At 37.2% G+C, this 12,790-nt stretch overlaps 1 protein-coding gene across 4 annotated transcripts in view; it reads left to right on the top strand.

Moving 5' to 3' along the window:
• The window catches only part of EPB41L5 (erythrocyte membrane protein band 4.1 like 5), a 124,702-nt gene that overhangs the window by 89,211 nt on the left and 22,701 nt on the right, over window positions 1-12,790 (top strand). For all 4 annotated transcript variants that reach the window (XM_087435049.1, XM_087435047.1, XM_087435046.1 and 1 more), the window contains exons 19-20: window positions 7,545-7,673; window positions 10,752-10,816. In XM_087435049.1, coding sequence (XP_087291175.1) covers window positions 7,545-7,673; window positions 10,752-10,816 — 194 coding nt within the window. The remainder of the gene's footprint in view (window positions 1-7,544; window positions 7,674-10,751; window positions 10,817-12,790) is intronic.

Genomic DNA, 12,790 nt, shown 5'->3' with positions numbered 1-12,790 from the left:
TGCAAATGGCTTTCTCTGATGACCACTTCCTATTGCAGATCTCCAACTCGACTGGAATTTTTAGATGATAACAGCTGGAAAGTACAGTTTTTGAAAGGCAAAATCAGGATCCGTGAAGACTTTGACAGGCTGGGATGAAGGACTGGATTTAAGAATACGTATGATGGGGGCCAGCCCGGTGGCTTAGTGGTTAAGTGCGCGCGCTCCGCTACTGGCAGCCCGGGTTTGGATCCCAGGCGTGCACCCACACACTGCTTCTCCGGCCATGCTGAGGCCGCGTCCCACATACAGCAACTAGAAGGATGTGCAACTATGACATACAACTATCTACTGGGGGCTTTGGGGAAAAAAAAAAAAGGAGGATTGGCAATAGATGTTAGCTCAGAGCGGGTCTTCCTCAGCAAAAAGAGGAGGATTAGCACGGATGTTAGCTCAGGGCTGATCTTCCTCACACACACACAAAATAAATAAAAAAAACAGTGGTTCAAAAAAAAAAAAAATACGTATTATGACAAATCTGACACAAATATAGGGTTAGGATAGAGAGGTAGCATATAACAGAAGCATGTGTAAAAAAACATTTTAAGAATGTTTTTATGCCATGCAGTATGCATGTGTGAAGTGTGAATGCAGTATGAAGTGTGACTGCCAAAACAGCTTTTTTTGTTGTGTTAACTGAAAGAGTTTTAAAAGAGAGGTCCAAACATAGCATTAATTTATTCATTTCTGGAGACCACTCTTTAAAAATGATTTAGGAAAACTAAAGCACTTTGAGAAAAGAAGGAACTGTGTATTGAAGGGTCTTGAAACTGAGTTATAACTGAGGATCAGTAATCTCAGGAGAGAGCACTTTAGATATCTGAAGAGCTGCTATGTGAAAAAGGAATTGATGTAACTTGTTTTTTAATAGTCTCAGAGAAGAGGTAAGGTCAGTGAGTACATTAGATGTATGCAGATTTCACCTCGGTATAAGAAAGCATTTCCTAGCAGTTAGGATGCCCCGAGAAAGCAGCAAGTTTTCCAGCCTGGGAAGTTCTTAAGGTTAAGACTAAATTAACCACCTTTTGGAATATTTTGGTGGTTGGATGAGTTCATCATTCATTCCAACCTTGAGATGCCGTGATTCTGTCATTGTCGGGATTCTTCCCTCTTTCTTGGTGCCTCCTCCTTTTGGAAGCTTATTCATGCAGTTTCTGTGCTTGACCTATGTGTTTAAAATTCGTTAGGGCTTATGCTGTGTCAAGATCTATAGATTGTTCAATTACCCTCCTCCTCTTAATTACCTGAGACAATTCCAGGATTTTCTTTATCTCCAAATTTCATTTCAGGAATCATTTTTTTCTTGTTCTTTGACCAACAATCAAATTTAAAAAAATACTTAAAGTGACAAAATCTAAATGCGTTTATTAGTGAGGATGGGGGCACAGTTAAGGCATGCATGGCCTGTAGCAACTAGCCTTTTTAGGGTAAAGGATTAAAAGTAGGGCATGATGACTCTGTTCTCTTGACCAGAAATTGGCAGACTATTTCAGTAAGGGGTCAGATAGTAAATATTTCAGTCTTGCCAACCATACAATCTCTATCAAAACTACTTAGCTCTGGCGTTATAGCACAAAAGCAGCCATATAGGAATGAGCAGGGCTGTGTTCCAGTAAACTTTATTTACAAAAACAGGTGGTGGGCCAGATTTGACCTGCAGGTTATACTTTGCTGACCCCTTCTCTTGATTGTTAGGAATTGAATCTAGCAGCAGGTTGCCACCACATGTGATTTGGAATAATCTTTGTCATTTTTACCCTTTTGATTTGCTTTTATCCAGACCTTAAAAGCATATAACCAAATAAAATGTCAAAAACCAGACTGCACACTGAGTAAAACAAAGTAACAAGATGAGTTTATTGCAAGGGTTTCATCCTGCAAGTTGGGAACCTCAAGGCTATGGGAGCAATGAGTTGCTCACAGACTAAGGAGTTTTTATGGGATAAATATGAAAGTTATTTGGTTTTTTCAACTGATTGGTTACCTAGTGGTCTTCTTTCTTATTTGGTTCAGGGTAACTGAGTCAGGGGAACAAGGAAGTCCAGAGATGGCTTGAACAGACTTGGCATTTGAGGATTGGCTGGTATTCTCTGCTGATTTCTGAGAAGAGCTGTAAATTCTTGTAAGGTTAGGTTTAGTTTCCTTTATGCCCCTGCCTTGGCCGTTTCCATTTTGTCCTTGATGTAAGTGACTCCATTTTAGTTTGGTTCTGCAAGTAGTTACTTTCATTCCCTCTACCCCCAATTTGGACACAGAAGGTATGATGATAGGTCTAATTTCCCTTTGGGAAATGAAAAATCATGAGACATTAGCTGTGCAAAGGCCACACTTCTCCAGGGATCAGTGAGCTGTTGCATGTCATGTAACTAGTAAAAGGAAATATTTGCCTTTGCATTCGTAAAAAGTATTTCTATTTGGCAATAGTTGCTGTAGGGGAGGAAAAATAATTTTCCCTCTGCTCTTCTGAGTTCTTGGCTGAGACCCCTGTAACAAAAGACAGATTAACAAGAGAAAAACAGAAGTTTATTAATGTGTATACCCCACGTATACAAGGGAGGCACCCAGGGAAAAATGAGTAACTCTCAGAGGTGGCTTAGAATTCCAGTTTAGATGCTATCTTGTCAGCTAAAGTCAAAAGGAAGAAAGGTGTGGGGGAGGCCAGTTGTGGGGAGGTTACAAGGAAAAGCATGGTAAACTAGAGTAAGATTTGTTATGCAGATTTAAATCCTTGCTTTTCATTGATAAGGATCTGAAGTTGTCTCCAGGGATTAATCTTTATCCTGCCTGGTAGAGAGTGGGGGAGGGACACTTTTGTAAATTTATGTTCTGCTCTTAGGCAAATAGTAGGAGGACAGAGACTTTTCTTGTATCTGCTTCTTCTCAATTGCTTTCAGCTCAAAATAATCCTTATGCCAAAGTGGCGTATTTTGGGGCAGTGTATTCTGCTAACTTTCATTGCCTTGACTTTTTTGGCTTAAAGAATAGTTACTAATATTATACTAATATCATTGGTGCAGGTTTTTTAAAAATAATTTTTAATTCATTCTTTGTTTCTGGAAACCAGACTGTTATGCTGCTGGTATCTTACTATTTTTTATGTGTAGTAGACTAGGTCTAAAAGTTCATATCCCTTTTGTCGTGATGTCGGGCACTCTTCTGGCTTCATTTAGATACATTAAACAGTTTAGGGGGAAGAAACCGTTTATAAAATATGGTTAAAAACTTTGTGTAAATTTAGTAAAAATATAAGATAAATTGTATTTAATCTTCTAAAGCAGGATTCTTAACTTGTAGATGCTGGATCTACCCATGAATAGGCATAGGAGGGCCTTAAACCCTATGAAATTGAATATATATTCTTTTATTTGATTCATTTATACATTTTTCTGGAAGGTGGATCCAAATTTTGTTAAACTCTCCAAAAGGTCCATGACTCAAAAAAAAGATGAACCTTAACCAACCTTAAAATAATTCCTTGCATGTCTTTAAGGTTAAAACTAAAAACAACTTCACTTTGGTTAAGCAGTTTGTGTAATTTTTTTTTTTTTAGTTCAACAGTTTCAGTGTTTCTGAGGCATTTAAAGAAGGAGCTTCCAGAATTAGAGCCTCTCTGTGTAAAAAAGTACCATTTTTGTTGGGGAAGGGTTACTGTTGTCACTAATTCTTCACGTTAGTGGTTTGACTATAGAAATGCCCTACTGAAAGATATTCACATTTCCTAGCCAAGACTGTTTCAAGAGTAGTTTCAAGTCTGGATCTGATGGCATTTTGGGTGAGAACCTAAGCAGACTTTGGATTGGCGTTAACCACTGACATAAGCTCATAACTAAGCTGACTGACACCCAAGGACTGCTCTACAATAGAGATTGAGCATGGACCATCATTTCAGATCAGGTCTAATTTGGGGTGTTTAGGAATCAGGGTGTCCTTTTAATTCTTTTGGTCTTCTGTTTGCTGCATTTTGGCCATCCAAAGCAGACATACCAGCAGCATAGTAAACTGGGTGCCACTGGAGTTATGTGCTATAATAAAGTAAAGTGAAAATATTTTAAAGCTATTACACTCAACTTGTATTTCACTAATTGTTTTCTCTTGTACACATACATAATAATTGTAGAAAATAAGATTTAAATAAAGCAGGAAACTATAAATCTTCCATTATCCCACTACTAAGAGATAGCTACAGTTAACATTTTAAAGATATATACTTCCAAACATTTAAATGTGATATATTTTTTATTAAAAAAATACAATGACGCTGCTTTTAAAACTAATCAATTATAAACATCTTTATCTCAATGATACGTTACAGACAATAGTTAAATTGCATGCGTGTGTCTTCATTGTGTTTACCCAGTCCCCATTAGACATTTAGATTGTTTTCTTTTTTTTTTAAAGATTTTATTTATTTATTTTTCCCCCAAAGCCCCAGTAGATAGTTGTCTGTCATAGCTGCACATCCTTCTAGTTGCTGTATGTGGGACGCGGCCTCAGCATGGCCAGAGGAGCGGTGCGTCAGTGCGCGCCCGGGATCTGAACCCGGGCCGCTGGCAGTGGAGTGCGCACACTTAACCACTAAGCCACGGGGCCGGCCCTTGACATTTAGATTGTTGCTAATTTTCACTGTAATAATCAATGCTGTGACAAACGGTCTTATAAATAAATATCTGCGATCATCTTTGATTATTTTCCTGGGAAGTGGAAGTGTTAGGTCAAAGTACAGACATAATTTTAAAGCCTTTGGTACTTTTACAAAATTGCCTTCCAGAAATATGGTAAAAATTTATACTTTTACCTGTGATATGCGTGTTGAATTCTTGTTTTTGTTTTTACTATAGGCCATTAGAAATATCTGCCTATGTCAGAGGCAGATTGCTCTGAGAATCCTATAATGTGAAAATATAAATGATTAACAAGTAATCTCAAGTGTGCAATGTAATTGTCTCTGAAGAGAAAATGTCAAAGCATTTGAACTAGCCGTGAATTTTTTCCAGACTTATTGAGATATAATTGACAAAATTGTAATATATTTAAAGTGTACAACATGATGATTTGATATACGTATACACTGTGAAATGATTCCTACCATCAAATTAATTAACACATCCATTACCTCATGTAGTAACCTTTTTGTTTGGTTTGCTTTTGGGTTTTGGTGAGAACACTTAAGATGTACTGTCAGCAAATTTGAAATGTTGACGCAAATAATCCATAATCAATCTATAAATCAAAATTGGGGTGAGTCTATTATATCAACCAGTTTTGAGGACTGTAGCCTGAGAGAATGCTTTCACCAAGGGAGAAAGCTCTCCAAAGAAGCGGAGTGTGCAGAGTAGTTATATACCATCTTGGAACAAGGAACACACATCACATATGACAGGAATATCCCTTTTACTACAGTCACGAGATGCTTTACTAGCATAGCAGGCTAGTGGTCACGAGATGAGCACAGCAGGTCAGTGGTCACAAAATGAGCACAGAAGGTCAGTAATTAATCCTTAGTTTCTGGGAAGAAATGCTTATCTATAAAGAAATGCTGATATGGAGGGAAGGCAACAAACATCCTTATCTTTAAGGGCATCATTCTCAGCTTCGGAACATTGTAAATGTTTAAAGCAGATGTACAATGCATGTACGACAGGCCACGTCAGGCCTTTCTGGAAAAACAAGGTCAGGCCAAATTAGTTTTAAACCAAATGGCTTCCTCATATATTCCAATATATCTTATTGCTTTTCATTTATTCATCACAAGTGTATAGAACAGTATAATTAACTATAGTCACCATGCTGTACATTAGATCCTCAGAACTTATTCATCTTATAACTGAAAATTTGTACCAGTTTACCAACCTCTCCCCGTTTCCCCACCCCCCCAACTTCTGCAACCATCATTCTACTCTGTGTTTCTGTGAGTTGGATTTTTTTTTTAGATTCCACATGTAAGTAATACCATGCAGTATTTGTCATTGTCTGTCTGACTTATTTCTTATAGTATAATGCCCTCTAGCTTCATCCATGTTGTTGCAAATAGCAGGGTTTCCTTCTTTTTAAAGGCTGAATAATATTCCATATATATATGCACATACACACCATTCTTTCTTTATCCATTCATTGGTCGGAGGATAGTTAAGTTGTTTCCATATCTTGGCTACTGTGCATATGCTGCAGTGAAGATGAGAGTGCAGATATCTATTCGAGATAGTAGTTTTGTTTCCTTTGGATATATACCCAGAAGTAGGATTGCTGAATCATATGGTATGAACTAGCCATGATTGAAAAAGGACATAGGGACTTCTTTCAATTAATAGGAGCCATTCTGAAGACTAGGAGGTCACAGGCATAAATAGAGTCTAGTCCAAAGGAGTGATTTTCAGACTTTTGTATGGATCAGATTCACGTGGGGAAGCTTATTAAACATTCATATTTTGGGGTTCCCACCCAGAGGCAGAAGTGTGGAGACGGCATTAAGAAACACCAAATTAGAGTAAGCACTTTAATTAAGTAAGTTAATTAAATCTTTTCACAGCTGAAAGAGTGGTCTAGTATGTAATCCCATACTTGGCAGCTAGCCTGTTTTACAGAACAAAAGCTGTATCTGAGACTAAGAAAAATTTAGAATGACTTTGTTATTTAGGCTAGTGTTAAATAGCAACCATAGTAGTACTAATGATATTTGTTGTTGTTATTATTGATTGTCATTCATTTTAAGTAAAATATCACTTGTAGTGCAGATAATGTAAAATTATTTCTTTATTTTCTTCCGTTTATTTCTTTTCATATTTAATTTATATTGTTTTTTTTTCCCCCCAAAGCCCCAGTAGATAGTTGTATGTCATAGTTGCACATCCTTCTAGTTGCTGTATGTGGGACGTGGCCTCAGCATGGCCGGAGAAGCGGTGCGTCTGTGTGCGCCTGGGATCCGAACCCGGGCTGCCAGTAGCGGAGCGCGCGCACTTAACCGCTAAGCCATGGGGCCGGCCCCTAATTTATATTGTTTTAATTATGATCTTCATTGACTGGACTTGGTCCTTAATTTTATCCTTTTCCTAAGTCTGTCCCTGAGGGTGACCTGTTTTTGGCTATATAACATAATCCCAAACGCAATCGTCTACCTGGTGACAGCTCCAGAATTGCAGGGATTAGCCTGTTTAGGGCCTAACCTAAACCCCAGTTGAAATTAATTACAGCAAATAGCAAACATTCTCCATATGTGGTTTAATTCAGCCATTTGTCCCAGATGATATATGTGGATATTCAGTTGCTTAAAGACAGGATATTGGGCTAGATGATTTCTAGAGGTCCCTGCCGATTTGCATTTCATCTTTGTGATTATTGAGCCTTAGTTTGAGACTACATGTAGGAATTGACTATTCCTGAAATAGGATATGACTGCTTAAGACACATGATTTCCTGGTTGTCTGATTATGAACTTTTATCAGTCCCTTTTCTATTTCCATATAACTATGGCCTATCAGAGTTGCTTACAGTATATTTTTAATATCTAGGAGGAAGTGGTGAAGTTGACTGAGAAATATCTTAATAATGCCATTGAGAGCCCAGGACTGAATGCCAGGAGAGTTCCTCCTGACTTGAAGAGTAACATTTTGAAGGCTCAAGTAGAAGCAGTGCATAAGGTAAGCTGCCTTTAATAGTGATAGTCCTGGTCAAGTAAAGAGCGTGAGACTTAGAGTCGGAGAGACCCTGAAGAACAAGTAAAATACATGAGTGTTAAACAAGAGTGACCTAGCTAGTGATTAGAGATAGAGAGTAGTAGTACCAAGAAGCATGTTGAATATGCAAAATGCCTTCCCAGCTCTAGATACAAACTAGATTAAGAGGGAGCAGTCATGGGATAAAAAGTAAAGTTAAAGACACTCTAGGGTATAAGAAGTTTAAGAAAAAAAATCAAATTCCTATAGAAGTGAGTCCCTAATCATTGCCACCATTATAGCCAGAAAAATCTAGTGATTTTTAGTTTCCTGTCAATGTTAAGTCAATGATTTTAGGTCTGTCTTTGTCAGTCTGCTACTCCCCACCACCCGTCTGCCCCCGATTTGGCAAAATTACGATGTTATTAGCACCAAGAGTGATAGTTACAAGGGGAAAGAGTTCGCTGTGACATGGTAAATGATGCAGTGGGTAGGAACCAGCCCTCATGAAGTTTATGGCATCCATGGTCTCAAAATCAGTTTTTCCTTGGCTCTCCCTAACTTTCAAACTTGTCCTCCAAACTAAAACCAGGACAGAAACCTGTCTCACCAAGTCATGTTGTCAGTTTAGGGCTTCAAAATACCCTGCTGTTGAGAAGATGCACTTACCCTCCTGTCCCCAGGCACAAGCCTTGACGAGAGCTGAGAGGACTTGAGGAATATCGTTTATGCTTTTTATCTACGCTTTCCCCTCAATATAAACATAAAACATAGTATTTACATATATAAATAAAAAGAAAATATGGCAATACAAGCTCTGGAATCAGACAACTTGAGTTTGAATCCCATTTCTAATCTACCACCTACTAGCTTTTTGACTTGGCAAGTTAGTTAATCTCTCTGACCCTCAGTTTAATTATGTTTTAAAAAGGGCAATGGCAGTACCTACCTTAAGGTGGGTTACAAGGAGGAAATAAGGTAATAACTGTCAAGGACGTGGAAGAATGCCTGGCACACAAGAGTGCCTGGCACACAATGAGCGTTTAATGAGTGTTGAGCCCAGTGTTGAAACCACGTTGTCATAGCAGTGGTAGTAATAGTTGTCGTTACCTTACGTTTCAGTTATACTTTGGGATCTTTTTTGACTTTAATAACCCTAGATTAAAGAGATTTTCTTTTATACTTAAAAACCTTCCCATGAAGAAAAATCCAGGACCAGATGCCTTCATTGTTGAAATCTACTGAACATTTAAGGAAGAAATCATAACAATTCTACACAAACTCTCTCAGAAAATAAAAGAGGAGGCAGCACTTCCCAACTCATTTTATGAGACTAGTATGACCCCAATACCCAAACCAGAAAAAAATATTACAAGAAAAGAAACTATAGACTAATGCCCCTCTTGAATATACACTCAACAATCCTTAACAAAGTATAAGCAAATCATACTCAACAATTTATAAAAAGGATAGTATGTCATGGCCAAGTAGGGTTTATCTCAGGAAAAACGTTGGTTTATCATTCAAAAGCCAGTATAGTTCCCCATATTAAAAAATAAAATTGTTGGGGGCCGGCCCGGTGGCGCAAGGGGTTAAGTGCGCGCGCTCTGCTGTGGCGGCCTGAGGTTCGCCGGTTCGGATCCCGGGCATGTGGATGCACTGCTTGTTAAGCCATGCTGTGGCGGCATCCCATGTAAAGTAGAGGAAGATGGGCATGGATGTTAGCCCAGGGCCAATCTTCCTGAGCAAAAAGAGGAGGATTGGCATTGGATGTTAGCTCAGGGCTGGTCCTTCTCACAAAAAAATAAAATTGTCTCAATTTGTATGGAAAAGGCATTTCACAGAATTCAACACCCATTCATGATAAAAGCTCACAGCAGACTAGGAATAGGATGGAACTTCTTCAGGCTGATAAAGGGGATCTCTGAAAAAAAACTACAGCTAACATCATGAAAGACATTCACTGAAATAGCTAAAATTAAAAACTGACTATGTTGGCAGTGATGGAGCTCCTGCAATGCACATTGCTGGTAAGAATATAAAATGTTAAAAGCACTTTAGAAAAGAGTTTGGCAATGTATTAAAGATACACTTACCATATGACCTAGGAGTTCCACTTAGTTCCTTACCCAAGAGAAATGAAAACGTAGCTTCACACAGATATTAGTACACAAATGTTCTTAGCAGCATTATTTGTAATAGCTAAAAACTAGAAACAACCCATGTCCATCAACAGGTAAACAGATAAACAAACTGTGGCATATCCATACAGAGGAATGCTACTCAGCACATAAAAAGAAATGAATTACTGATACATGCAACACCATGGGTGAATCTCAAAAACATCACGCTACTCTAACAAGGTAGACACAAAAGATAGGTATTGGGATTCCATTTATATGAAACTATAGAAAGTACAGATCATTGTTTGCCATGTGTAAGGATTTTTGATGGGATTGCATTGGCAGCCTTGAGGGAACATTTTGGGAGTAGTGGAAATGTTACATATGTTGATTATAGTGTTGGTTATGCACCTGTATATATTTTTCAAAATTCATTGAACTGTACATTAAAAATGTGTGCATTTTACTGTATGTAAATGATACCTCAGTGAAGTTGAAGAAGAAACTAACTGACCTCTTCAGAAAAATTTTTTAGAATTCACTCCTAAAATATTCGTTTCAGGGAAAAATAAAAGGCCAAATATACAACTTAATATCTTCTTTTTATTGTGCAAATTTGAAAAATTCTGACATTGAATCTTCTGGAATTCTGTTTATATTGACTAACACAACATGGTGTCTAAAATAATTGAGAGCTGTCTAGTAAAGCATGTGAATTTGTATAATAATATATGCAAGTGAAAGCCTGGATTATTAATTTGGGTATGGGATAGGGTTGTGCTAGGTGCAGTACTGATATTTCCTAGATGAGGTATGTTTACCTCTTTTTGGAACTGAAGCAGACTGATATTTCTATTTTTACTGGAAAGAATGTTAATTTCATGCTACTTTAGTATTCTCAACAAAGATTTAATGTTTTTTTATGATTTCATTTTCTTAGGTTACAAGAGAAGGTAGCTTATTAAGTCATAAAAATGCCAAAGTTCAGGATGCTGCCACGGACAGGTACAGTTCTGGGTAGACTGAATTAAATTGATGTCCTTTTCCTCTTAACTTTTTTTGGAGTCTTTTTTCCTCTTCCCCAGTCTATCACCACATGGTTTCAGGATATATGTTTGAAAGATAGCTTGAATTCACTCTGCTGTCCATTACATTGCTGCTTAACACCTAGTTTTAGATTATTTGAAGATGCTCCTAATCAGTCTCTTGACATTCTCATACTTTTTCAACTGATTCAAACTACAGAGGAAAAACAACATTTAAAGATATTTTTAATCTTACAAGATACTTGGTGAGGAATGTATATTCTTTCTCTTAGGTATGGTAGTTAACTTTAGTGCCATCCTGTCATCACAGTGGCCATGTTCTTATAAACTTTCTTACTGTGGGCTTTCACATTGTTCAAGCAAATTTCTTTGCTATCCTTTCCAAGTCTCTTCTGCCTCTCTTTTCTTTAATGAGTATTATGCCATTTATTTGTCTTGTTAGACTTTTATTCTCTGCACTATGCCAGTTTACTTTGTTCATCACTGTGTATCCAATGTTCTGTGCTTAGTTGGTGCTAAACATTGTTGAATCAGTGAATGCTGTTTCTTTTCCTATTATTCAAAATTTAGTGAAGAGTTTTCTGATTGATCATATTCAGTTCCAGATACTGTAATCAACATAGCAGTTAAGCGTATAGCATGCTTTGTATATCAGACTTTACAGTTAATACTCAACAAACATACTAATTGGTGATCGGGCTAAAACTGGAATTACAACTTAACCTTTTAATTAATTCCAATAAATAAATTGGCCCACTATATTTTAAATTCTGATGTTATTATTTGAGCCTTTTCGAATAACCTCATCAAAAATTTTTTTTGCCAAGAGGAAGATAGTGGGGATAGGACTGCCCAGTTTCGTTGAACTCTTGAAGCTGGAAAGAGCCTAGAATATAAGCCAGCATACTTCCAGATTTATTTTTCTAAAGGCCATTGATATTTTGAGTAATCTGTTTCCCCCCCAGAATTTGAAGTGCATCTGTTAAAATATGCTAAATTATTATAAAACTTGGGTCTGTTTCTGGCCCTTTTTCTTTTCTGTTAATCTGTTTTTTCCCCATGTCATACCACACTTTATTTTTATTATTGTACCCTCTTTTTAAAAATGAAATATTTTAGGCATAGCGAAAACTATGGCAATTACATAATGCGTATCTGTGTACCAAATATCAAGCTTTGTCACATCTTCACATTTTGCTATAGTAGATTTAGACCATTTTTCTTTTATCTTTTTTTACTGAGTTGTAATTTACATACCATAAAATTTACCCTTTAAAAGTATACAATTCAATGCTTTTTAGTACATTGACAAAGTTTTGCAACCTTACCACTATCTAATTCCATAATATTGTCATCACCCCTAAAAGAAACACGAGACCCATTTGCCAGTCTGTCCCCATTCCTCCTTTTCTCCCCAGTACCTGGCAAGCACTATTCTGCTTTCTGTCTCTATTGGATTTGCCTACTCTGGACAGTTCATGTAAATGGAATTATTCAATATGTGGCTTTTTATGTCTGGCTTCTTTCATTTAATGTAATGTTTTTAAGGTTCATCCATATTGTAGCATGTATTGGTACTTCACCCCTCTTTATGGCTGAATAATATTCCATTGTACAGACATACCATCTTTTGTTTGTCCATTTATCAATTGATGGACATTTGTGTTGTTTCCACTTTTTGGCTATTATGAATAAAGCTGCTATGAACATTCACATACAAGAATTTTTGTAGGCATGCTTTCACTTCTCTTTAATATATACCCAGGACGGGTATTGCTGGGTCATGCAGTAAGTCTCTGTGTAACTTTTTGAGCAACTGCCAAACTTTTCCAAAACAGCTACAACATTTTCCATTCCCAGCAGCAATGTATGAGGGTTCCAATTTCTCCATATCCTTACCAATGCTTATTCTTCATTTTTAAAATTATACCCA

Source organism: Ceratotherium simum, chromosome 9 (genome assembly GCF_057802395.1).
Source record: "Ceratotherium simum simum isolate JZ-2026a chromosome 9, ASM5780239v1, whole genome shotgun sequence".
Lineage (NCBI taxonomy): Eukaryota > Metazoa > Chordata > Mammalia > Perissodactyla > Rhinocerotidae > Ceratotherium > Ceratotherium simum.
The sequence above is the reverse complement of the archived record's forward strand: the minus strand, read 5'-3'. Positions and strand labels throughout refer to the sequence as shown.